The sequence below is a fragment of the Erythranthe guttata genome, chromosome 2, assembly GCF_056151865.1.
Source record: "Erythranthe guttata isolate IM_541 chromosome 2, IM_541, whole genome shotgun sequence".
Taxonomy (NCBI): domain Eukaryota; kingdom Viridiplantae; phylum Streptophyta; class Magnoliopsida; order Lamiales; family Phrymaceae; genus Erythranthe; species Erythranthe guttata.
In genome coordinates this window covers 4,797,547-4,824,642 of record NC_142534.1, presented here as the reverse complement: position 1 = coordinate 4,824,642, position 27,096 = coordinate 4,797,547, and the positions used below count along the sequence as shown (strand labels likewise).

Sequence of the window (27,096 nt, the reverse complement as noted above, 5' to 3'; positions counted from 1 at the left end):
TACTTGTACAAAAAATGGACGAAGAAGCGGCGGCGGGTTGATAACAACGGACGAAGAAGCGGCGGCGGCGTTCGGTGGCCTTCGGCGGCGGCGGCGAGGGTTGGAGAGGAGAAGAAATGGTGGAGGTTTTTTTTTTACCACAATGGGTTTTTTTCTTTTTTTTTATTTGGTTTTAGAATAGGTAATTTTAAAAAAAAATTGATATAATTGATATTTTGTATGAAAGGGTATTTTTGTACTTTTCTTTTTATTTTGGTATTAAAGTAAGAAAAAACTGATAAATATGTACTCAATTTTGGTTTTAAACTTGGTAGTGTTCAAGTAAGCAAAAGTTGGGATTTAAAATAGTTGCCCCCTATAATATAGGACGGAAGGGATAGTTAATAGAAATTATTGCAATTCAGTCTAAAATTTAATTTAATCCGATATTAGTAACTAAACAAGGTCCTAAAAGCTTAAACTAAATTGAGATACGATACCGAAACGGGTTCACTCCTTTATACATAAAAAATAATCGTATTGTACATTTGACAAACAAAACGAAAGACAGTGTTCTTTTTCAAGCATCGTCCTTTCCCATTCATTTAGCTTGATACGGGCTATTCTGACCGAGATGAACAAATGTGAGTTAAAAAAAACCGACTCACTATTATAAGAAAAGATATCGAACTGTGATCTCCGAATAACGACTTAAAACTTCGGCACACCGTCGCTCGCAGCCGAGTATAAAAACGACTGAAGCCTGGTACCGAGGAGATGCGTAAAGCCTAAGCAGGGCCAAATAATAAAGGCCCAAGAAATATAATTTGAGGGAGAAAAAACCCTAAAAAAGGAAACCTTGGAGGCCAAGGTTTCATCATCTATAAATAGAGGGAGCATTATCTATTCACACATATATACTCACGTACTTACATTTTTCATAATAATAACATCTTAAATCACATATAACTGACTTGATCGTCGGAGTTTTCCCGCCGGGATCTCCCCCGGCGTTGCAGGTACCTTCATCAGAGGACTTTCACGTGTCTTGGAAGAGAATGCAAGCCCCACGGACCAAATCAAGTGGCGCCGTCTGTGGGAAATAGTTCCAAAATCTTGGGTACATAACTTCCGGGAAAAACTATATCTGCCCCCAGAAGTCCAAATCTGAGCTATAAACGTGGAGAAAAATGGAGCAAGGAGACACCATTATCCGAAACCTGCAAAAAGAATTAGACGCAGCAGTTCGCAACACGCCCACTACGGAGCCATCACCTGTTCAGAAAAGCAAATCAGGATGTAGCACAGTCACCCCCACGAAGGAAGGCCAAACTTTTCCCCTCTCGGACAATCCTTCTTTTGAATTTCAGAATGGTGAGACCGCTTCGAGGAGACCAGTCGCAACCCCCGCTCGACCTCCTAGCGAACGCATGTATACCAAAGACGAGGTGGAAGCTATTATCACTGCGGCCATCAGGAACTATGCCCAGTCTTCACCACAGGAAAACAGGTCTAGAAGGGACCTTAGACGCCCCACGAACGAAGAACGAGCTGAAGACGAATGCAATAGTTACTCGGAAAACAGAGGAGGTGGTAGTCAGGATGTCCGGACCGAGGTTGACAGTTTGAGGCGAGATATAAACGAACTGAAGGCCCTGCGAAGCGGTTTAACACGAACTCCCGAGGGCACTAGCCCGTTTGCCAAGCATCTCGACAATGATCCTATACCACTTAACTATCGACCCATTTCGTTCGAATATAACGGTGCATCAGATCCAGCCGAACACTTGAGCCGATTCAACAACACAGCTTCCCTCCACCAGCTTACTGAAGGGGTAAAGTGTCGCGCTTTCGTCACTACTTTGGCTGGACCAGCCCAAGCGTGGTTCGGCTTACTGCCGCCTGGAAGTATACATTCCTTCGGACAATTTACCAAGGCTTTCATGAACCAATTCGCTAGTTCAAGGAAGTGTAAGAAAACCTCGCTGTCATTGTTCAGCATTCGACAAAGGGAAAAGGAGAGTCTTCGAAACTACATCAAACGTTTCACCTCGGCAACTCTAGAAGTCCCCACTACTAGTGACGAAGTATTGATGGCCGCCCTCTCGCAAGGGTTAAGGGACGATGAATTCTTTCGAGCCTTAGCACTAGAACCCTCCCCCGATTTCGACAACTTGTTGGGAAGAGCATCTAGGTTTATCAACCTAGAAGAAGCTCGACAACAGAAGATAGAAGAATCCCATCAGGCCTTAGAAGTAAGGACCAACGAAACGAGGAAGGGTAAATAGCCCATTCCGCCACGAAGGGATGCGCCGCCCGGTCGAAATAATGCCCCAGACATTAAAGGCCCCCGATATCAGTCATATCAGCCCCTCACAGCTCCTTTATCCAATGTTCTGTGCGCAATTGAAAAGAGAAGTGACTTACGTTGACCCCGTTTCGCCCGTGAAGAACCCCGCCGAAGTCCAGCATTAGGCACCTTCTGTCGGTTCCACAACGAATATGGTCACACGACAGATGAGTGTTCACACTTGAAAGACGAGGTAAAACGTCTTATCAGAGATAACAAAATTGGGGACTTTGTAAAATTAGATCCCCCCGAGGACAAAAACGCGAGGCTCGGTTCGGAAACCCAGCCCGGATCCCTCCCCCGCCCCCGATGCCGAAGCGAGGATACATCCAAATGATCTCGGGAGGACCCACGGGAGGAGATACTCACCGAGCTAGGAGACGTCACCTCGACGACATTAAGAATAACCATGAAATTTGCCAGATCTCTGCCGAGGCGTACCACAAATACCCCGCTATCTCGTTTGGACCAGAAGACGCTATGGACCTCGATGATTTTCATTGCGATCCCCTTCTCATTACAATTAATGTAGGTGGGTACGACGTGGCTCGCGCTTTCGTCGACTCAGGGAGTTCTGTCGATGTTATATCTTATGATTGCTTCCGGCAAATGGAGCTCGACCTCCCCATCTTCCCGGTCACTACCCCAATAGGAGGATCCTTGATCCCAATTGGACAGGTTAAGATCCCGGTCACCATCGGAACGCCACCTCGCACGCGGACACAAACTGTCAATTTCGTGATCGTTGAGGGGTCCCCTACCTCGTATAACATCGTGATAGGTCGACCAATGATGCATATCTTCCGGGCCGTCCCCTCCACCATACACCAGAAGCTAAAATTCCCAGTAGATGGGGCGATAGGGGAAGTTAAAGGCGACCAGGCTCATTCAAGATCTTGTTACGTCGAAATGGTCAAAACAGCAGAAAAGGGACGGCGCAGTATTCTCATTAAAGAAGACCTGGGGGACGAGAAACGCCCCCGAATTGACCCTGAAGATAAGGTCGCTCATGTGCAACCTATGGACGAGCTAATGACAATCGACCTGATCCCTGACACGACGAAGCAAACCCGGATAAGCAAGGATTTAGAGCCGTCTTTCCGAGATAAGCTAGTAGCGCTATTGCAATCTAACACGGATGTTTTCGCATGGCAACCGAGCGATTTAACTGGCATCGCACCTCATACCGCTGTACACAGACTCAACTTGCGACCCGAGTGTAAACCCATCAAGCAAAAGCGGCGACACTTCGGGGCCGAGAATGATGAAATTATTAGGCAAGAGGTCCAGCGACTGCTAGACATCGGACACATCCGGGAGATTCAGTTCCCCACGTGGTTATCTAATCCAGTGCTAGTCCAGAAGGCCAATGGATAATGGCGGATGTGCATTGACTTTCGAGACTTGAACAAGGCTTGCCCCAAAGACGACTATCCCTTACCTCGCATAGATCAGCTTGTAGACGCCACCGCAGGATGCGAGTTACTCAGTATGATGGATGCCTTAAAAGGATATCACCAAATCCCATTGGACAAGAGAGATCAACCCGCGGTCAGTTTCATTACAGCCACCGGCACCTACTGTTACGTAGTGATGCCTTTTAGCTTAAAAAATGCTGGAGCTACATACCAAAGGTTGATGGATAAGATGTTTCGGGCTCAACTCGGGCGTAATATAAAGGTCTACGTAGACGATATGCTGGTTAAAAGCGAAAAGCGTTGACACACCTTGCCGACTTGGCCGAGACCTTTGCCACCCTCCGCCTCTATGGGATGAAGCTGAACCCCGAAAAGTGTGCATTTGGAGTTAAGGCTGGAAAATTTCTTGGGTATGTGATCACTCGAGAAGGCATCAAGGTGAATCAAGACAAAGTCGAAGCAGTACTCCGAATGACACCCCTTCGATCTATTAAAGAAGTACAGTCCCTAGTAGGAAAAGTGGTAGCCTTGGCTCGATTCATATCGCGAATGGCGGACAAAAGCTTGCCTTTCTTCAAAGTTCTAAGGAAGACGGCTCAGTTCGAATGGTCCGAAGAATGTCAGACCGCATTCGAGGCATTGAAGCTATCACTATCTCGTCTACCCATCCTCAACACTCCCGAAAGGAGTGAAACACTTTTTGCATACCTGTCTGTGGGCGATGAGTCAGTCAGCTCAGTCCTGTTCAAGGAAGTGAATAACCGACAATTGCCAATTTATTACATTAGCAAAATCCTCACGAGCTCAGAAACTAAGTATTCCGAAGTTGAAAAAATTGCCTACGCACTGGTCCTCACCACGCGACGACTTCGACCTTACTTTCTATCGCACATTATTGTAATTCGCACGAGTTTACCACTTCGTCAGACTCTGGGTCAACCTACGGCATCGGGACAGATTGTCAAATAGGCTGTCGAATTAGGACAGTACGAGATCCAATATCAACCTCGTACTTCGGTAAAGGGACAGGCACTGGTGGACTTCATCCGAGAAACTACGAGAATACCTATGGAAAATGAATGGAAAGTCTATGTGGATGGGTCATCTACGGCGACAGGAGCAGGAGCAGGCATCATAATCATCGATCCTACAGGAATAGAAGTCGAATTCGCTGTCAAGTTACCACGGGTTTCTAATAACGAAGCAGAATACGAGGCTATCATCCGAGGCATGGAAATCGCCCAGGAACTCGGCGCCCGAGTAATACAAGTGAACTCCGATTCCCAACTGGTAATACATCAGTTAGCAGGGGACTATGAAATTAAGAATGACATAATGCGGAATTATGTGAACAAAGCAAAAGCGGTGCGAGAAGCATTCGAGGCCTGCACCGTTCGTCAGATCCCGAGAGATGGAAATCAGCGAGCTGATTTCCTCGCCAAAATTGGGTCGTCGGTCATCGACTGTGTAGAGAGGAAGATATCTATCCTTATTGCCTCTACACCGATCTCGGAGATCATGATGCTCGAAGAGGGAGAAGCCGATTGGCGAACTCCCTTGTTCGCATACTTACAGGGAGAGCGAACCGGGAAGACTAGGGAACAACATCGTCTAGCATATAAAGCTCGACACTTCTATGTACGGCATGGAATATTATACAAAAGAAGTTTCACCACGGTAGACGCAAGATGTCTGGGAAAAAAAGAGGTAGAGCACGTCCTCGACGAGGTACACCAAGGGGGTTGCGGTGAGCATGGGGGAGCCCGAGCGCTCGTACAAAAACTACATCGGGCCGGATACTACTGGCCCGGTATGAAAAAAGACACTCACCAATACGTCAAGCGATGCAAACAGTGTCAGAAATTTGCCCCGCTCATCCACAAGCCCGGAGAAGAAATGACCATTATGAGTGCTCCATGCCCCTTTACATAGTGGGGAATCGACCTGGTGGGACCTTTTCCACAAACGACTGGTAGAAAGAAATTCCTTATTGTTGCAATAGACTACTTCACCAAGTGGGTCGAAGCAGAGGCTCTATCAAAAATATCGGAGGACGAAGTAATGCACTTCATATGGAAAAATATTTGCTGCCGTTTTGGCTTACCCCGGAGCATTGTGTCGGACAATGGCACTCAATTTAACGGAAAGAAAATTCGAGCATGGTGTGAGGAAATGAAAATTACACAAAAATTCACAGCAGTCGCGCATCCGCAAGTCAATGGACAAGTCGAATCCGCGAACCGAACCATTGTCAATGGCCTTAAGAAAAGGCTAGACGAGTTGGGGGAAAGTTGGGTAGACGAAATACCCTCGGTCCTCTGGTCTTATCGGACAACTGCCAAAGCCGCTACTGGCGAGACGCCGTTTCGATTAACCTATGGGACTGAAGCTGTTATCCCGGTTGAAGTGGCAATGGATACACTTCGCATAACCACATTTGACCACGAAAAGAACGATGACGCCCTAAGGGCACAATTGAACGAAATCTTTGACTTGCGAGAGACTGCATACCTACATATGGAGCGAAGCAAGAATTTGATAAAAGCCCGATATGATCGAGGAGTCCAGTCTCGTTCTTTCCAAATTGGTGATTTGGTCCTTCGACGAGCTGATGCCCTGAAAAACACGGGTAAGTTGGAAGCTAATTGGGAGGGGCCGTATGCAGTCACAAAGTGTCTGGCTGGTGGCGGATACGAACTGGCAGACATGGAAGGGAAAGCACTGCCACGAGCGTGGAACATAATCCACTTGAAACGTTTCTTCGTGTAAAAAAAAAAAGAAAAAAAAAATGATGAGAGAAGGCAAGAAGCAACACACTTTGTAAGCAAATAAACAAGAGATAATATCAATATAAAAACGGATCTAGGATTTCATCTTCCCCCTATGCAAGAATTGCTCACCCAAAACCCCTCAATTATGAAATATATGATTCATGATTATTAACCCGAGACACTAATTTACTCATAACCCGTTGTCGCGTGTATTATGAGTCTATTATTCATAAACGATTCACTATATGTCTATGCAAACCAATTATAAATAAAGCATTAACTAACAAGTCTCGTAAATGGCTACCTAAGGTGATATCTGTATGTCTACGACACCACATGCAATTGACACACTCATCCGGTGAAAACTACTCGAAGGCTCTTATACTTACCGTCTAATTATCAAAATAGCTCTGTCGAGTCAATCCCAATAATCACAGATAAAGCACATGAATTGATCAAGTTCATGCACTAACAATCATAACAAGTATAAGAAATAATCATAAAATCATAATTGCATAATCTCAAGAAAACGGGTTCACCATCCCCACATAAGGTTCCAACAAAATCCTAGATTAAAAACTTAGCTACTCATGTTCTCTACGAAAAACATAATAAAAATATAAAAAGACATAGATTAAGAAAAGATAGATAAAGGAAGAATTGTGATGAAGATTTGTCAATTCTCCGTCTTCGATTCTTCGTTCTCTCGCTCCTCTCGCTCGAAGGTTGTGTCCAAAGTCCTCTAATTCGTGCTTGGTTTGGGCTTAAATAGATGTCCCAACTTGGTAGATGATTTTAGGTTTCCTTGTGTGATTAAAAGTCCAAAATTGTCTCCAGCGTGTTTTGGCACGGCCGCACGAAAATCAGTGCAATTCTCACACGGCCGCGCGAGAATTGCCGAAACCTTCTGCCCAATTTCTGCATTTGGCACGGCCGTCCCATTTTTAGGTGTAAATCTGGGACGGCCGTCCCGTGCCAATTTCTTCATATTTTTTATTATTTCACTTTTGGCCCATATTTTCTTCAAAATTGCAGTTTTGACCCCAAACTTTTCCAATTCTTCAATTTATACCTAAAATACAATAAATCAACTTTTTAAGCACCAATTATCGTTAAATCACACCAAAAGCTCAAATAAAAAGGTACGATAAAGTGTAAAAATATACATTTAACACACCCCCAAACTTGATCTTTTGTTTGTCCTCAAGCAAAAACTAGCAACTCTCACAGCAACACTCTCAACAAATGCCTCTCTTCACATAGATTAATGGTCAACTTTCATTTTTTCAGAACTTGCAATTATCATGACAATTCTCAAAAATTTACAAGCTCGTAATTCAAAGATACGTATTCACTCACCATTGCTAAAAACCACAAACCATGCTATCGCTTCAAGTATCCCATATTTGTACATTTAAAATTGAGAGAATTTATACTTACATATTAATATTCAACTCCAAATACTCACCAAATTTCTTTACTCGGCTAGTATCAAATAATTGAGCTATTGGGATCATTGGGACTTTTTGGCTTTCAAATGTTGGGCTTTTTGGTTCGAGGTAGGAGATATGGGTATAGGTGGCTATGCTTCTTGAATTGAGATGATTACGCCAAATTTTGATAGATAGGCGTTTGAAACAATGAATTCACCTCTAAGGACTTTAATAAACTCGATTCTTAAGAGTTCAAAAGTCTCCACTTTTGCTCTTAAGACAATGGATCGAGCTTTCAAAACAATTCAACAACTAGTCCTTACTTCCCCTTCTAGTCTCTTCTTCTTCTTTTTCTTTTTTTTTTTTTTATTTTTTTTTATATTTCTTTTTTTTTTCCGAAGAAGAAGAATGACCTTATAAAAAAAAAATCGACCGAACTCCAAGGGTTAATTTTTCAAAAATCTCCACTTATTCTACCTTATACACATTGGCTAAAAGAAAGAACACCGTTTCTCCAAGGCTCAATCAAGGTTCGAATGATAAAAATTTAAAGGTAGGCTTGAAAGGCTCAAACGGTTCAAAGATGGCCCAAATCACTTCCCAAATTGCTCAACAATTTAATATTTCACTTTGTAAATTCATAAGACAAGTTCTAAAACCGAATAGCATATGATATAACATAAATTAACTCAAATTTTAAAACACAAAACTTTCAACCAAAGCAACGCATAATTCGAGATTCCTAACAATGACTCCTTCTTACGACACTTTGAATCAAAAGCTCACCAAAATTCGATCAAAATCAAGATAAAACAAGCAATTTCATCATTAAACATCGACCATCTTTCATCATCATGATTCATCGAAGCATTTATCTCAAGCAATTTTTTTTTTTCGAAAGAAATAACTAAAATAAAATAACTCAAATAAAAAAACTTAAGGCATGCGAACTAAAAAATTAAAGCACATAAAAACAAGTAATTTTCCACCCCCAAACTTAAAATTTACATTGCCCTCAATGTAATTAACACGAAGTTTAAGGATAGAATACACCTGAAAAAGTCGTCTTGGCCGTCTCCGGTTTTCTCTCCACCCTCGCCTTTATTATGCTTCTGTTGAGTTTCGCACGGCCGTATGAGATTTTGAACTATTTTCCGCACGGCCGTGCGATTTGCCAAAATTGGGCAGTAGCTTCCAGATTTTTCACACGGCCGTGTGAAATTAAGCCTTGTTTTGGGATGGCCGTATGAGCTGCAAAATTGCGATTTTTGGTCCTAAAAATTAAAAACATGTTTAATTTATTAGCTTGCATGCTTATAAAATAAATAAAATAAATAAAACAAGAAAAATAAATAAAATAAAATAAAAAACGAAAATCTCGGGTTGCCTCCCGAGAAGCGCTAAGTTTATAGTCTTCAGCCAGACTTTGTTCTTGCTCTTCAATTCCTTAGCTTTTGAACCCATCTCCGTACTTCCTTTTGGAGGTAGTCTTGAATAAATGGGTTGATCCGATTCTTCTTTCGACTGGTTCGCTTATTCTTCTTGATGTCATGAGACTTGCCAACATCGTCTTTAAAACCCCAACTCTTTTGACTATCTCCCGGAAGAGTTGGAATTGAGTTCATAAAATAAACTTGCTCCTTCCGACTCCCGTTTCCGCCATCATCTCCTGCACTCAAAGATGTTTTCCCATGGTCCAAGATCGAAACGTCAATTTTTTCATGATTTGTAAAATCCATAAGATCAATAGCAAAACAATCATTATTATCACATGGATTTTTATTAGAACTAAAAACATTAAATTTGATCGTTTGATCATGCACCGTCATTGTAAGATCACCACTAGCACAATCAATTAGAGTTTTCGACGTGGCTAAAAACGGTCTCCCTAAAATAAGAGGTATCTCCCTATCTTCATCTATATCAAGTATAACGAAATCAACAGGGAAGATAAATTTGTTCACTTTTACTAGCACATTCTCTAAAATACCTTTTGGGTAAACTAAAGACCTATCGGCTAATTGAAGAGTTATAGCCGTCGGTTCAATCTCACATAACCCAAGATTTTTATAAGTCGAATAAGGCATAAGATTAATACTAGCTCCTAAATCAATGAGCGATCTAAAATTTTTACCTCCTATAGTACAAGGAATAGTGAACTTACCTGGATCGCCGAGTTTTTGTGGAAGGGGCCGTGTAAGAATTGCACTGCATTGCTCCGTGAGTTGGATCATCTCGTTCCCTTGCAATTTCTTCCTCTTTGTCACGACATCCTTGAGGAATTTCACCCACTTTGGCATCTTTTGAAGGGCTTCGATAAAAGGGATGTTTATGTGAATCTCCTTCAACTTGTCCAAAAACCCTTGGTATTCGGCATCGAGCTTCTTCTTGAGAAACGTTTGAGGATATAGAATTGGAGGGGCTCGTGATTTCACTGTTGATGATAGTGATTCTTCGTGAGTTGCTTCTTTTTCCCCAATCACACTCGTTTTCTCGATTACCGTACTTCTCTTCTCTTTTCGTGGGGCTTCCTCCAATTGTCTCCCATTCCTTAAACTTACAGCATTGCACTGCTCGATGTTGCTCTTTCGAGGATCTTCCGTATTCGACGGCAGTGCTCCCGATGGCCTCGCGGTTAGCTGGGTTGCAAGTTGACCCATCTGTGTTTCCAAATTTCGGATGGAGGCTTGGGTGGTTGTCATAAATTGCGCCAAGATATTTGCGAGATCTCCACCTTGAGGTTGAGCTTGAGGTGGTGCTTGCCTTTGTCCTTGCTGATTTCCTCCCCATCCAAAATTGGGGTGATCTTTCCATCCCGGATTATAGGTGTTGGAGTACGGGTTCCTCTGTTGTCGGTTGGTGTCATTCACGTAATTTAGAGACTCCGTTTCTTCTAAGCACTGGTTGGGACCGTTGATTGCATGGACTTGCTGAGTCTGCAAAGCTGCTACTTGCTTTGATAGCTTTTCTAACTGGGCGGTGATTGCGGTGACCCCGTCTAACTCCAAAATTCCTCCCGTCTTGACAGCTCCGCTATTTGACCGGTCCGATGCCCGCATGTATTTGTTCCTTGCGATTCGCTCCAAAAGTTCGTACGCTTCGTCATAGGTCAAGCTCATGAACATACCGCCAGCTGCTGAATCGAGAACCGTTCTCGAATTATCTTGCAATCCATCATAAAATATTTGAAGTTGCCGCCACTCTTGAAGTCCATGATTCGGGCATCTCCGAATTAATTATTTGAACCGCTCCCACGTCTCGAATAGCGCTTCACCGGCTTCTTGCATGAAATTTTGTATTTCTCTCCGGATTCTCTCAGTTTTTGTTGGGGAGTTGTAGGTGTTCATGAAGAGTTGTGCTAATTGGGGCCAAGACGAGATGGAGTGCGGTGCGCGAGTTTGTAACCATTCTCGGGCTGCTCCTTGTAAAGAGTGCTTGAACAGGCGGAGTTGCAGTGCTTCGGGCGATACTCTGTTCATCTTGTGCAAGTCGCACGTCTCGAGAAAATTGACCAAGTGGAGATGTGGATCTTCGTGAGCTAATTCGCTGAACAACCCATTGTTTTGGAGCATAGTAAGGAGTCCCACTCGAATTTTGAAATTGTTGGCTTCAATGGGGGGCTGCTGGATGCTTGATTGAAACCCATTGAGTGTTGGAACGGTGTACTCATGCAATGCTCGTTGACGAGGTGGTGGATTAATTAGCTGAAGTTGCTCTTGCTCACTGACGATATTTCCTGCCGCATTCGGTAGGCGCCCTTGGTCATCTCCCCTACGATTATTCTCTTCTTCCATTATCGCATAAAAAATACCTAAAAAAAATTTTAATAATAAAAATAAAAATAAAAATAAAAATTAAATAAAATAAATAAAACGGCTGAAGTAAGAAAAATTGCTCAAATTTAATATTAGAATAAATAGATAATTTAGCTGTATTCCCCGGCAACGGCGCCAAAAACTTGTTGGGATGCTAAATACCTAACACGCAAATGCACGTATCGCAAACAAGTAGTAAAAGTGGACTCGTGAGAGTCGGATGTCGATCCCACAGGGAATACTCAAATTATCTAATCCTAAGTACCAAATTCTAACAATTATGATTTTTATCCAGCCTACGCAAGGTTGTCAAATTTAATCAACTAAATAAATTAAACTAATTATGAAAGCAAATAAACAAGAGAGAATATCAATATAAAAACGGATCTAGGATTTCATCTTCCCCCTATGCAAGAATTGCTCACCCAAAACCCCTCAATTATGAAATATATGATTCATGATTGTTAACCCGAGACACTAATTTACTCATAACCCGTTGTCGCGTGTATTATGAGTCTATTATTCATAAACGATTCACTATATGTCTATGCAAACCAATTATAAATAAAGCATTAACTAACAAGTCTCGTAAATGGCTACCTAAGGTGATATCTGTATGTCTACGACACCACATGCAATTGACACACTCATCCGGTGAAAACTACTCGAAGGCTCTTATACTTACCGTCTAATTATCAAAATAGCTCTATCGAGTCAATCCCAATAATCACAGATAAAGCACATGAATTGATCAAGTTCATGCACTAACAATCATAATAAGTATAAGAAATAATCATAAAATCATAATTGCATAATCTCAAGAAAACGGGTTCACCATCCCCACATAGGGTTCCAACAAAATCCTAGATTAAAAACTTAGCTACTCATGTTCTCTACGAAAAACATAATAAAAATATAAAAAGACATAGATTAAGAAAAGATAGATAAAGGAAGAATTGTGATGAAGATTTGTCAATTCTCCGTCTTCGATTCTTCGTTCTCTCGCTCCTCTCGCTCGAAGGTTGTGTCCAAAGTCCTCTAATTCGTGCTTGGTTTTGGCTTAAATAGATGTCCCAACTTGGTAGATGATTTTAGGTTTCCTTGTGTGATTAAAAGTCCAAAATTGTCTCCAGCGTGTTTTGGCACGGCCGCACGAAAATCAGTGCAATTCTCACACGGCCGCGCGAGAATCGCCGAAACCTTCTGCCCAATTTCTGCATTTGGCACGGCCGTCCCATTTTTAGGTGTAAATCTGGGACGGCCGTCCCGTGCCAATTTCTTCATATTTTTGATTATTTCACTTTTGGCCCATATTTTCTCCAAAATTGCAGTTTTGACCCCAAACTTTTCCAATTCTTCAATTTATACCTAAAATACAATAAATCAACTTTTTAAGCACCAATTATCGTTAAATCACACCAAATGCTCAAATAAAAAGGTACGATAAAGTGTAAAAATATACACTTAACACAGGGCTAGGCCCCGTGGTTTTTTCTCTCCTCATTTGGAGGGTTTCCACGTTAAAATCCCCGTGTCATTTACTTTCTATGAAATGAGTCGTTAAATCGAGCTGAGTTGCATAATTAAGTTGATATGAAATGAGTCGTTAAATCGAGTTGAGTTTCAGAATTAAGTTGACATGAAATGAGTCGTTAAATCGAGCTGAGTTGCAGAATTAAGTTGATATGAAATGAGTCGTTAAATCGAGCTGAGTTGCAGAATTAAGTTGATATGAAATGAGTCGTTAAATCGAGCTGAATTGCATAAATAAGTTGATATGAAATGAGTCGTTAAATCGAGCTGAGTTGAACAAATTGAGTTAAATAAGATGAGTCGTTAAACCGAGCTGAGTTGCAAAAATGAGTCGTTAAATCGAGCTGAGTTGTAAAATCGAATTGATATGAACGAGTCAAGCTAAATCATGAGACAAATCGCTAAATAGAGATTAAATACCAACAAAGTCGGTTAGATCGAGCTAAATTATCAACGAATTGAGAAAATTGAATAAACTCATGACTACCGGCACAAAATAATGAAACACATAAAAAACATAGAATCTGAGTAAGAGATATAGAATAAAACCAGCAAACGAGATGCTGAGATAAAATACATTACACAAGGAAAATGGCGAAAACAAAACATTGTTCGGAACAAAAACAAAAAAGTACATGGTTTCAAACAAAGTACAAACGACTTAAACATTTTCGTCTCTCGCTTCAGAAGGACCCGTCCTCACTTCGTCTGGATTATCCGCGGGGGGAGACGGAGTTAAAGCAGGATTCGGTTGCACTTCGTTCAGGCTAGCCACCACTTCAACGGTCTCCACGTCCCCGACATACTCGGTGATGATCACCGACGAGGTCCCTTGACGAGCAAAATCCTCAACGAGCTCCCGGTATATTTGTTTCCACCACACTAGGTCGGGATCCTCATCCACATCCCATTCGAAACCCGGAATCTCGTTGTCTGGAAGATCTTCGGCGAGCTCATTCTCGATCAACGGAAACTCAATACCGGCACCACTTAACCGTTTTTGGACAGCTTTGACCGCGGCAGAGAAAAAGAAGCGAGCTAAGTTCGAAGCTTCCCGAGTGAAAGTCGTCGAAGGCCATAGGCGATAGAAGAAACGACGAACTAACTCTTGCATAAAATGAAGTCCCTCGGATGACCCGGGGAATAGTCTATGCCCTTCTTTCACGCCTTCAGTAAAGTTGGCGGATGCCTGCACTCCGGCAGCAAATAGCTCGTTGGACAATACCTTCAGTTTTTCCTCCAAACTAGCGTTATGCGACATCAGTGAATTCTTCTCTGCTTGCAGAACCTTCTTTTCTTCCTGCTCCAGTTTCACATCAGCGAACAACCCCTCTTTGGACGACTTCGCCAATGCCAAGCTCTCATTTAGAGCTCGGACCTCCCTTCGAAGTTGGGTCACTTCTTTCTTCTGATTATCATACGCCTCGCGAGAGACGTCATCCCATCCTAAAGGACCCGAGAAGGCGATGGCAAATTGCTACGCATACAAGAAACTCAAATAAAGTTAGTTGTGAGCAAAAGTGTAAAGACAGTATTAACTCGTACATACGAAACATAATTATTACCAACCTGAGTAATATTGTGCAGAAGTAGCTCGAGTCGGTCACCCTTGCTCATCTGCCCGTAGTAGGCAACATCTCGAGGAAAAGCCAAAGCCCGACAAGCGGCAATGGCGTTCTCCGCGTTCTGGCAGAGATGGAGTGCGAAGTCCGGAAGGGGATGCGAACTGACTGGTCCGAGGGCCAGGTCAGCCCTCCTCTTCTTCGAAGAAGGCTCTTTCTCTGCAACTTCTTCGGCCGTAGGAGGCAGCGAAGAGGAAGCCACGACTAAGGCCGACGACTGCTGAGGGGGCTCGGAGTCTTCAATTCGTAACCCACCTCGTGGACGCGTGGGCCCAACATTCTTCTTGGTGGCCTTCGGTCTTGAGGCCCCCTCGTCCGATGGCCTTTTCTCGGAATCGGTGGCCAAGGGACGTTAAAACTCGGACGCCTGGAACCCGGGCTCCGGTTCGGAGGGACGGGTTATTGGTTTACTACCTCGGAACATCCTCTTCATCCTCAAGTCTGTTCATAAAATTAAGACAAACGAGGTAAGCAACTGTCAAAAGTCAAACAAGTATAAACATAGCCGAATAGGAAACGATAATGAGGAAAAACCCAAAGAAATAAGTAACCGAAGTAAGGTTGGTATCATATCTAGACCCACCTAAGTCCTCTTGAGTTAGAGCATAAGTGCCGTTGTCATGAAAGTAGAAGTGGCGGAGCATCGGCGGGAAGCTCGTAAGGCTATCGGGAATACCGTAGCTCGGTTGAAAATGAGCAATCATTTTCAGGAGCCAGTCATCAATCGATAGGGGTTTTCCCCTTCTTTTTTCGGGTAAAGTGGCGAGCCAAGGGCATAAATAAGGGGTGTCGGTGGGTTTTTGGCAAAGAAATAATGGCCCTGCCACCCATCTGTTTTATTGGGCGGCATTAGTACCTTGAAGCCCGGACGAGCCGAGATCGAAATATGGAAAGGACTGGAGTTCTTCAACACCATGACACATCGAAATCGAGCTGGGGTAGGAGTCACCCCGGACCAGGCACAAAGCATTCGAAACCCAGTCATGATGATTATGGCGTGAGGATGAAATTGATTAAGGGACACATTACATATTTGGGTAATTTCGGAAAACCAAGGCGAGATGGAAAAGGAAAGGCCGAAATAAAATTGCTCCGAAAACCAGGTGCTAAAACCTGGGGGAGGGTTTAAGGGGCGTTCATCCCGAGAAGGTAAGACCAGTTCAATATCAGTAGGAAGACCTATGTCACGAGCTAAATTAACTAGATCTATCTCGCTTAAAGTATTGGGCCCCCATTGATCATCCAGATCTCGCCCCTCAGACAACGAAGGAGAACCACTCCTCGCTGAGGACAGAATGTCATCCCTAGCCCTTTTCTTAGAATTTTTTAAGAGCTTACCCGAGGGAGAAAAGAAAGGCCCTTCTTCCGAAGAGGAAGAGATGGTAAGGGTAGGATGCTCGTCCCCTTCCCCAGAACAGTGGCTGGAAGGCATTTTCTGACCAAAGGGATCGGGGGAACGGGAGGACATATGTGATCGGAAGAAAAAGACAAAGGTAGTAAAAGATAAGGGAAAAGCAGTACCTTTGCCGACGAAGAGGGTAAACACGGGAGATAAGGACTCTGTTTTGAAAGCAAAATCGCCAGGAGAAAGTAACGAGAGGGAGAGCACAGAGGTGGAAAGAGGAAAAATTTTGGAAATTCGCAAAAGCCGGATACTTATAGAAGGAAGAAAAATGGGGGAATCAATCCTAGCCGTTTGTTCGGACGGACGAGATCCAAAGTAAAGCGCCTCGAACCTGACGTAAAAAGCACCGATTGAAATTTCTCAATAATGACCTAGGGAACTCGAATCGACTATACTTGGTGTCAGAGTAATTAATGGAAAAGGAGGCGCGCGTGCGTCTGCCAAGAATAAGTCAGAATCGAGCTCTTACCTCGTACTCCATACTTATAAAACGAGGTGAGAAATAACGAACTCGTCTTATAAATAGGGAGTAGGGGGGAGTAGTTGATACGGGCCATTCTGACCGAGATGAACAAATGTGAGTTAAGAAAAACCGACTCACTATTATAAGAAAAAATATCGAATTGTGATCTCCGAATAACGACTTAAAACTTCGGCACACTGTCGCTCGCAGCCGAGTATAAAAACGACCGAAGCCTGGTACCGAGGAGATGCGTAAAGCCTAAGCAGGCCCAAATAATAAAGGCCCAAGAAATATAATTTGAGGGAGAAAAAACCCTAAAAAATGAAACCTTGGAGGCCAAGGTTTCATCATCTATAAATAGAGGGAGCATTATCTATTCACACATATATACTCACGTACTTACATTTTTCATAGTAATAACATCTTAAATCACATATAACTGACTTGATCGTCGAAGTTTTCCCGCCGGGATCTCCCCCGGCGTTGCAGGTACCTTCATCGGAGGACTTTCGCGTGTCTTGGAAGAGAAGCAAGCCCCACGGACCAAATCATAGCTCGTGCAGATATTACATCCGATGAAATTCACTAAATAGTTTTACGCAATATATGCAAACACAAACCAAATATACATTGCATGGTGTAATACATCAAGTAGCTTTGCACCGAAAATCTATATAGAAACACGCATACACATCGTAACGTGCAAAATATACATCAATAATTTTCAGTATATTGATACCACGAAGTCTCTGTAAATTTCACCAAGTATCAATAAACAAACCTTCATCTCATCCCTTGCAATATATAATTATTTTTAATCTAAAAACTATATCCCTTTTTTTAATCTAAAAATATATCCATTTTATTTAATGTAAAAAATATATCCATTTTAAACCAATTTATTTGCCAAAAACCATTTCATTCACACTTCGAAATAAATTAGGTTAAATCACGGTGACCCCGAGGTAAATTCAAACTACGAAAAAATCTTTTCTATTTACAACCACACGCCTTAATTATGAATTTTTCTACACATTCATCATTATGGTGTCAAATTCAACAAAATCTCCCAGATTCCGTGCAATGTTATCTAATTTGTTCAAAAAGACAGATTTTGATGCACCACAATATGATATTTACAAGCCAAAAGCCGCATCTTATGATCATCTTGGTTCATAATGTAGAGCTGAAAAGGAGTAAAACGGGTACAATACCATAAACTAGAAAATCTTCCACATAATTCTAAAAAAATCCACTAAATTTGACAATATAAGGATAAACATATAAAAAGATTCTTAGTTGATCAAGAGAAGTTTTTTCGGAATTAACGGTAGTACATGGAGTGACCGTAATTAACCCAATAAATCAATATTATACAATATCTCCCAAAATCCAAAAAACCCCCCAAATATAAATAAATACCCATAAAACTCCACTTAGCAAGCACTCGGTGGAAGTTTATTGTACCATATACATAAACCTCTCCTCTCCACCCTTATCCTCTCATGGCTTCATCTCTCATCGGAGTTTCCTCCGTCTACCAGACCAACCCAGCCGCCGACCACCCCAAACCCTCCAATTCCGCCGCCCCCTTATCCTTCCATTTCTCCACAGCCCATAACCCCTTCAGATATTTCTCCTCCTCCTCCGCCGCCCGCCTCAAGTCGGCCTCCAAGTCTCTCGTTACTTCAGCCGTCTTCGCCCCCAACTCTTCCGTTCTGAGCGAGGAGGCGTTCAAGGGGCTCGGGGGTTTCAGAAAGGGCCAATTGGATGTTAGCGGCGCTGAATACGACGACGGCGTAGGGTCTGCTGAAGGTGGATTCGGTGGAATTGCGGCTGCTAATGTTGACGAACTCGATGTTTCTAAATTAGGGTTGCCTCAGCGCCTTGTCGACACGCTCGCCAAACGTGGAATTACTCAGCTTTTCCCTATTCAAGTATGTGCATATATATATATATTTTTTTCATTCTCTTGTACCTTTATTTTTTTTAGTGGAGATACTTACTATTTTGTCTTTGTTCTTTGGCGAATGTTGAAATTGATTTCTTCATTTGTTTAGCTTCAAAATTTATCCGAAAGAAGATGAGATAATGCAGAGTTTAAAGTGTGTTTTCTCCTTATGTTCCTATTATGCAGGGAGTTTGAGCTGTTTACGTTTCAAAAACATATAGTTCTTTGATGTTACCACGACAGAAGAAATTAACTTCCATTTTGTGTTACCTTTACACCTTGACAAAGTATTACTAAAGACTTTATTCGATATTCAATAGGATTTATTTACACGACGGGAATGCATATTGTTTCTCTGTCCTGCTTTATGATCGCATCGTAAAGGACTAATGTTTCTTGTAATCAAAAGTAAATATTTAGCTATGGTTGATGTTCATTTTTTGAAATTTGGGCTTTTCGAAATTCTTGGACTGATCAATTTTGCTGTTTGCTTATGCAGAGATCCGTATTAGTGCCTGCATTGGAAGGTCGTGACATAATCGCTCGTGCAAAGACCGGGACAGGAAAAACATTAGCATTTGGTATTCCCATACTCAAAGGACTTGATGCTGAAAACGAAAGAGGTTCTTTAAGGTACATATTTCACATACAATGATTAAACACGTTGTTTCTTTTTATTATATTAGTGCTATAACAGTTTCCTTTTTTTTTTTGTTTGTTCAAAGACGGGGCCGTTTTCCGAAAGTATTGGTCCTCGCACCCACGAGGGAACTAGCTAAGCAAGTGGAGAAAGAATTTACCGAGTCCGCCCCATATTTGAGCACTGTCTGCATATATGGAGGGGTTTCGTATGTCACACAGCAAAGCGCACTTACACGTGGAGTTGATGTTGTGGTCGGAACTCCCGGTAGAATTATCGACCTGATCAATAACAATAACTTACAATTGGGGGAAGTTCAATATTTGGTCCTCGATGAAGCTGATCAAATGCTGGCAGTTGGATTTGAGGAGGATGTTGAAACCATTATGGAGAAGCTTCCCCCAGTGAGGCAGAGCATGCTTTTTTCGGCAACCATGCCTAGTTGGGTTAAGAAATTAGCTCGAAGATTTATGAATAATCCTCTGACTATTGATCTCGTAAGTTTCATTTTTCATAAGATAGATTACATAAGTATGAAATGTTTGTCATTGTTTTATCTCTGCAAATCATTTTGCTTATCGATTATAGGTTGGTGATCAAGACGAGAAATTGGCAGAAGGGATTAAGCTATATGCTATTCCAACTACAACAACATCTAAGCGGAGTATCCTCGGTGATCTTGTGACGGTATTAGTCAATTCTTTATTTTCGCTGAACTTGCGGTTTTTCATGTTTTTTAAAGAATGTTCATATGCAGAAAAATGTTTTGTAGTTTGTTAGATTAAAAAAAAATCCCCTACAGGTTTATGCAAAAGGTGGGAAAGCCATTGTTTTCACGCAGACCAAACGAGATGCTGATGAAGTGTCTCTAGCATTGACAAACAGCATCCCTTCAGAGGCACTGCATGGCGACATCTCTCAACACCAAAGGGAAAGAACATTGAATGCTTTTAGACAAGGAAGATTTACGGTGCTTGTTGCCACTGATGTTGCAGCTCGTGGTCTTGATATTCCAAATGTCGACCTTGTAAGTTCATCTAAAAATCCGAGTGACCTACTTAACAGAGATCTTATTTAACATGGAAAGTGGGTATTGAACTAAATGCTCTAAAATATGATCGTCTTAGTCCTATATGTATCACTACAGATATGTCTAGTTGGCTATGAGGCACACTTGAATATCATGTATAGTGAGATGTCCCATTGGTTAAACCTTTTTTTTTCCTAATTAAGTAATGGTTGTTCAAACAAAGATAATTTTTTGGGTAGCCATTTCGTCGTCATAATAGTATTTGATGGAGATAGTCTTGCACTTGGGCTCTTTTACGCCAAAGCCGCCTAGTGTTATGCTGTTGATGAATTGGAAATTGTATTTTTGTTCAACAAGACTTCATGCATATCTTCTTAGAAAAATAGGCTTTTTATTCCATACTTCTCGTAGCAATCTTGCCCTTTCCGTCTGACTTTCTATTCCATTAAATGCCATGGGAATCTTATCCATCATTTTGTGTCCCTGTTAACTTTTATCTCCTCTATTCTATATCTCTTTATGATTATACTTTTGAGTTGTTACTCTCTTCGAAGTTTGTTTTGCACTTTTGCTGCTAATATACTTGGAAGTTTGACTACATCACTTGATATATATAGCATCTTAATTGTTCGTTTACATGGTGTTTACTTGGCATTCATGCACATTTTTTGTCTGCCATTTCTTTTCTTAGATTATCCATTACGAACTTCCGAACGACCCAGAAACATTCGTGCACCGTTCTGGCAGAACAGGACGCGCAGGAAAAGAAGGCAGAGCTGTTTTGATGTTTACCAGTAGCCAGAGGCGAACTGTCAAGTCTCTCGAGCGTGACGTCGGGTGCAGGTTCGAGTTTATTAGTCCACCATCTGTTCAAGAGGTTCTAGAAGCATCAGCCGACCAAGTAGTTGCCACACTCGGTGGGGTCCACCCCGAATCTATTCAGTACTTCACTCCAACTGCACAAAGACTCATGGACGAAAGAGGAGTAGATGCTCTTGCTGCTGCCATAGCTACCTTGAGTGGTTTCTCACAGCCTCCTTCCTCTCGTTCTCTTATTACTCATGAACAGGTAATCAAAGAAACAACAAGAAAAGTATTTCATGTTATATATTAGTGTCGATTCTCAGTGCTTGTTTTGTTTTATTGTACCGCAGGGTCTAGTTACCTTGCAGTTGACACGTGATAGTGTTTATTCTCGAGGAGCTCTATCTGCTAGATCTGTGACCGGGCTTCTATCCGATGTTTATTCTGCTGCTGCCGGTGAAGTAGGCAGAATACACATTATTGCAGATGAACAGGTAAAACAAAAGGTTACTTACAGTTACAGGGTCAACTCTGTGGTGTTACTGCATCAATCGATTTTTTGATCAACTGTGAGATATTCTATGCTGATATCAGGTTCAGGGAGCAGTTTTCGATCTTCCAGAAGAGATTGCAAAAGAGTTGCTAAATAAGGAACTACCACCAGGAAATACTATTGCCAAGATCTCTAAGGTTCGAGTCTTATCTGGTTTCCAGTTTCTGAATATACTCTTCTTAGGCCTCGTTTGGTTCCTAAGATAAGATTAAATAATCTAATGAAAACCCAATTGTATTATTGGACAATGGAGGTCCAATAAATAATGTCCCAATAAAACAAGATATGCCGTGATAAAACCGTATTTTCGGGTTCACCCGCAAAATTATTTAATCAACGCTAATCTCCCCAACCAAAAGGGGCCTTAATGGATATCCGTTGAGATTTATGATACGTTTTACTGAACTGATATGCTGTATTTGCAATCTGCTTTGTGATTTTGCAGTTACCTACTTTGCAAGACGATGGGCCTGCAAGCGACTATTATGGCAGGTTTTCCAACAATGAGAGGCGCCCGCAAAGAGGTTCGACCGATCGAAGAAGTAGTTTTAAATCTTCCGGTGACTGGTTGGATGGCAATGATGACGACGAAGGCGGCTACAAAAGAGGCGGCGGCGGTGGTGGCCGGGGCAGAGGTGGTGAAAATAGGTGGTCGAAGAACTCGAGAAGCAGTGGGAGTAGTGATTGGCTGATTAGTGATAGAAAAACGAGTAGGTCACCATCTTATGGGGGCGGCAGATCACCGTCTTATGGGGGTGGCAGATCATCTTCTTATGGTGGCGGTGGTCGGTCATCGTCCTTTGGTGACAGGGACAGGTACATTATTTTCTACCCAAACACTACACTAATTTTCTTTTTGTAAAAACTCATTTAATGCATATTCCAATATTTCTTAAATGTGTCTCTCCTCAAACGAATCTAAAATACTGCACACATAATCTATAAGTTGCTAATAACTATTGAAAAATGCCGTTTGGTATAAACGATTTCTTCATTATGTTAATGAACAAGAGTTGTCAATTCCGGTCTCGTATTTGACATCATTGATTTATACATGTATTTTGCGGTGGCAGATCACCGTCTTATGGGGGTGGTAGATCATCATCTTTTGGGGACAAGGACAGGTACATTTCTCTACCCAAATACACTACCGTTTTCTTTTTCGCTGACGTGGTTTAAAATATTGTTAAAATAAAGAATGCTGAGTGGGTGGAAATTGGAACAGAAATTTCTGATTTCCGCCGATTCTGATCCCAAATTTTCTGATTTGGAACAATATTTTTCATTCCAAACTTGGAAATTCCGAATTTTTCCGAATTGTTTTTGGATTGGAATTGGAAAAATATGAGATTCCGATTTCCAGTCCAATTTCAGTTTCTGATAATAATTATGAAAATTCCGAATTTGTTTTAATCCGAAATTTAGACTTGTAACATCAAAATTATTATGTATTTTGTATTTTAGGTGACAAAAAATTGGAATATTCCGATATCCGCCGATTTCGATCAATTTTCGATTTTGGAACAAGTTTTTTTCATTCCAATTTCCGAATTTCAGATTTCTGATTTTCCTGTTTTTCTTCTTTTTGGAACGGAATTGGAAATCGTTTTTCTCTTGTGAAAAAAATCAGTTTTTTTTTTCTTTTCTTTTCTTCCGGAAATGCTAATTCTGATCCGATGCGTCCGATTTCCATCACTTGGGCTGAGAATCTTTATCTATAAGTTGTTGCTATTGACTAATGACAGCTCAAAAGTGCCACTTTGGTATAAATGTTTTATTCTTTATTATCCTAATGCGCGAGAGTTGTGTTGCCAATTTGAATATATATATACATGTATTTCACAGAAGCTTTGGAGGAGCATGTTTTGTGTGTGGGCGCAGTGGGCACCGTGCATCCGAATGCCCGAACAAGAAGGAGTATTAGTTCTCATATAAACATATTTCCAGTTTGCAGTGTAGTGTTCAAAAGACACGATATATCGGGTGAAAATGTGCAAAGATTCTTGGGGCATCTATCTACATACTATACCTCGTTCATTTGCGCTACGCTTACCTTTTGGCCAGGCGGGCTTATTATATATCTCATGTCTTTTATGCCAATAGAAGCCAATTCATTTTGGAGGTGGTTAATGATTTTGGCTCAAGTACTGGAAAATTATTTTGTGTGTTCCTTAGAGAGGAAGTGCTCTGCATATAGAGTAGTAGTATATGTTTTATTTTTTTAACCACACTGATGTTTGTTTGCAGTCTCAAGATTTTTAGTATATCTTTTTCAATTCAGTGCATGTTTACTTTCTTCTCCAATATTCAATATTCAATATTCAAACTTAATATACTAAAGAACAACAAGGTTGTAATTGTGATCCATTTTATTATTCTAAATTTCTAATATATTAAAGTATAATATTAGTGTCAAAAATGTAACTAATGTTAGTTGGAGTAAGTTATTAAAGTATATGCACATTTTATTTCCAAAATGTATGTACCTTTTTTTCTTTTGTTGGACAAAGGAATCCACAACCATAGAGTGTATTGGTAAACTTTGCACTCATGCAATGATGCAATAGCGCGTGAATGACACGAGTGATTTCGAACTCGGGTCGGTAAGCGTATTAATTTCCTAGACCAACTAGATCACAATTGTAGGTATGACTTATAATTTTTAAGGGCAAATTGATGCCATCTTCTTTGGGTATGCTAAAATTACGAAAAAATCCTTATGTTTAGTGTAATTACAATCACCTTTGAACTATGTATTATTTTACACGTTCACTCTTATGGTGTTAAATTTACTTGTTGAATGAGGGGTTTTTTTTGTAAGACAATACATAATTGAGGGAGTTGGTTGTAATTAATCAAACATGAGGGATTTTTTGTACTTTGTGTGTACCTTAGGGAGATGGCCGTAATTTTTAAACATGGTTGTTAAATCGCAAATCGGACCGAATGTTATTTGGCCAAATGATTGTTTTGATACTTTTTACTAGAAAATACTAGTAAAATTTTATTATTTTAATTCTAAATTTGTTTTTATTTATTTGTGATAATTCTTTATAATTATTTGATACTATTTCAAATTATATGCCGAAGTTATTTTGTGATAAAAAAAAAGGATTTTTTTAATCGTAAAAAATCGTATACATAGAATTTTGATTTTGATTCGTATTGAACATATATTTCAAAGACTTAAATTAATAAGTTTAAAACTCAAAAAAAATTAGTGAATCGAACTCGTAAACTTCTAAAACTTATTTTTAAATAATAGGATGGGTATGCCATACCATACAAATTATAATAAAATGACAAATTACAGTCACCCGCTGAGATTAAATTAAATTACGGAAAAAAATCTCTTTTGTTATGTAATTACAACTACCGTCAATTATTGTGTTTTTTTTAGGAAAAAACTTCTTCGGTGAGCAAATTTGACGCCATAAAGTTAGAGGTGAAAAACAACACATAGTTGTAATTACTCAAACATGAGGGCTCGTTTTTTAATTTAACTTCGACTATAATAAAAAAAAAAAAAAATTAAAAAAAATCATCATTTGGCCTGGAATCAAAAGCTCAATAATTGGGAACAATAGTTTCAAAAAACTCTATCAAATTTTTTGAGGTTTGTTTTGCACATTGAAATTCATCGACTTCCCCCCTGCAAAAAGTTTCCAAATCAAGAAATAATATTGTGCAATTAGGGTTTTAAACGAGCAATTATTTTCAGATTTGTGTGGAAGAAGGAAGCAGAGAGAGGATTAATGGCGGACTTGAGCTTGGGCATCCTCATTGATATTTTGGATGACGAATGGATGAGGGATACTCTTCCAGACGACGGTACTTCCCTTTTTTCTTTTTATTTTTTTATTTTATTATTTCTCTCTTTTTTTTTTTCTTATTTATTTATTTCAGATCTTCCATTGCCTCCTGTGCTTACTTCCAGGACCGACGAAACTGAAGAATCAAGTATGTTCTTTTTTTAAATAAAAATCTATTCTTTACTTAATTCCGATTGTTTATCTCTCATCTGTTAATTTGTGCTCAAAGTTTGAGCTTTCCAAATGTTGAAAAAAATTTAGGTTAAATTTGGATTTGAAGGAAAGTATTTGAAGCTAAGGTATGAAGAACTGCTCTGAAACTATGTGGTTTTAAGCCCATGGTAATGCTTGAAAAATAACTCAAAATTGTTTAATTTACGGATTTTAATTGCATAATAACCAAGGGCAAATTACGTCCGTAAGTTTAAATTACGAAAAAACATCTATTGTTTGGATAATTACGAAAAAACCCCCATTCAGTCGGTAAATTAAATTTGATACTGTAAGGGTGGATGTGTAAGACTATGCATAATTGAGGGATTGAGGGATGGTTGTAATTACCCAAACAAGGGTTTTCTTTTTTGTAGTTTGAGCTTACCTCGGGGGTGGCTGTAATTTTCCCTATGACGAAACATTATCGACACAAATTCAATTTAGTTGTGACTTTATAATCCTTAGCTCCAGTTAGTTTATTATTCAAATGCTAAAACTTTTAGAAACATACTTAATAGTTTCTTATGATTCATCTCTCTGTTTCGTGATGCAAACAGTTCGATTTGCCACTTGATCGAGCACGTATATGTAGGATAATATGCAGAAATATAACTTTAGATTTTACAATTTGATAATAATTCAACTCATTTTGTTTTAAGAGCAAACTAGACGAGAGTTTTTAAGAGTTTGAATTGTAAACATTTCAAAAGAAAGACTACTATTTCAGGTGTAGCAGTATCCGACTCACGATTTTCGACCCTATATTCTATACACTTCATCGTAGAATACACACTTGTCGTCAACTTCTTAATATTGGGACTTTGAAACCTGAAAATTTATTACTGTCATTTGTCGTTGCCATATTGTTTTTCTTGTGTATTTGCTTTCGTTTTTCTTGGTTCGGAGTTTCGTTGCTTGTGATGACGAATGTGTTTGTGTTCTCAGACCAGGAAACTCCGCAAGTTGAGGCTGACACCTGGCACGATCTTGCGTTAAGCAACCAATGAGGTTCCTGATAATTAGAAGATAAAACATCGCATTCTATTCCTTGTATATAATATGATGTACCCGTCTTAGTTACGGAATTAATTTTCGAGCTCTCGCATTTATATATTTGCTAAGGATCCTTTATATGTGAACTACATTTGCTACATGTACTATTGACCAAAGATTGGGTACTATAAGTTGTTTATTTTCAGTCTAATTTGTCTATCTGCTCCGAGGGACTTTTAGCAAATCCAAAATATTCGGGCGGACTTTTATGCATACAAAATATTTTTGAGGGAGTTTTAGACAAAATTTCC

At 40.4% G+C, this 27,096-nt stretch overlaps 2 protein-coding genes across 3 annotated transcripts; both read left to right on the top strand.

The window, feature by feature from the left end:
- The first annotated feature begins 18,148 nt into the window (after positions 1-18,148).
- LOC105962620 (DEAD-box ATP-dependent RNA helicase 3, chloroplastic) lies at positions 18,149-24,047 on the top strand. Its single transcript, XM_012986935.2, has 11 exons — positions 18,149-18,726; positions 19,240-19,373; positions 19,466-19,877; positions 19,969-20,067; positions 20,183-20,407; positions 21,102-21,479; positions 21,565-21,708; positions 21,809-21,904; positions 22,213-22,583; positions 22,841-22,891; positions 23,613-24,047. The coding sequence occupies exons 1-11, from the start codon at positions 18,295-18,297 to the stop codon at positions 23,689-23,691; spliced, it is 2,421 nt and encodes an 806-aa protein (XP_012842389.1). The 5' UTR covers positions 18,149-18,294; the 3' UTR covers positions 23,692-24,047.
- Positions 24,048-25,295: 1,248 nt separating this feature from the next.
- LOC105962601 (anaphase-promoting complex subunit 13-like) lies at positions 25,296-27,004 on the top strand. Of its 2 annotated transcripts, XM_012986916.2 has the most exons (4): positions 25,296-25,383; positions 25,489-25,598; positions 25,674-25,727; positions 26,738-27,004. In XM_012986916.2, the coding sequence occupies exons 2-4, from the start codon at positions 25,523-25,525 to the stop codon at positions 26,797-26,799; spliced, it is 192 nt and encodes a 63-aa protein (XP_012842370.1). In that variant the 5' UTR covers positions 25,296-25,383; positions 25,489-25,522; the 3' UTR covers positions 26,800-27,004. The 2 variants fall into 2 exon arrangements, with proteins under 2 accessions (XP_012842370.1, XP_012842369.1); XM_012986915.2 differs by lacking the exon at positions 25,296-25,383 and having other exon boundaries at positions 25,390-25,598.
- The last annotated feature ends 92 nt before the right edge of the window (positions 27,005-27,096 follow it).

Coding starts and splice junctions, on each gene's coding strand:
- LOC105962620 (XM_012986935.2), top strand. CDS start 18,295: ATGGCTTCATCTCTCATCGGAGTTTCCTCCGTCTACCAGACCAACCCA. Junction 19,878..19,968: donor ATCCTCTGACTATTGATCTC/GTAAGTTTCATT, acceptor TATCGATTATAG/GTTGGTGATCAAGACGAGAA. Junction 20,068..20,182: donor TCCTCGGTGATCTTGTGACG/GTATTAGTCAAT, acceptor AATCCCCTACAG/GTTTATGCAAAAGGTGGGAA.
- LOC105962601 (XM_012986916.2), top strand. CDS start 25,523: ATGGCGGACTTGAGCTTGGGCATCCTCATTGATATTTTGGATGACGAA. Junction 25,599..25,673: donor GGATACTCTTCCAGACGACG/GTACTTCCCTTT, acceptor TATTTATTTCAG/ATCTTCCATTGCCTCCTGTG. Junction 25,728..26,737: donor CGACGAAACTGAAGAATCAA/GTATGTTCTTTT, acceptor TTGTGTTCTCAG/ACCAGGAAACTCCGCAAGTT.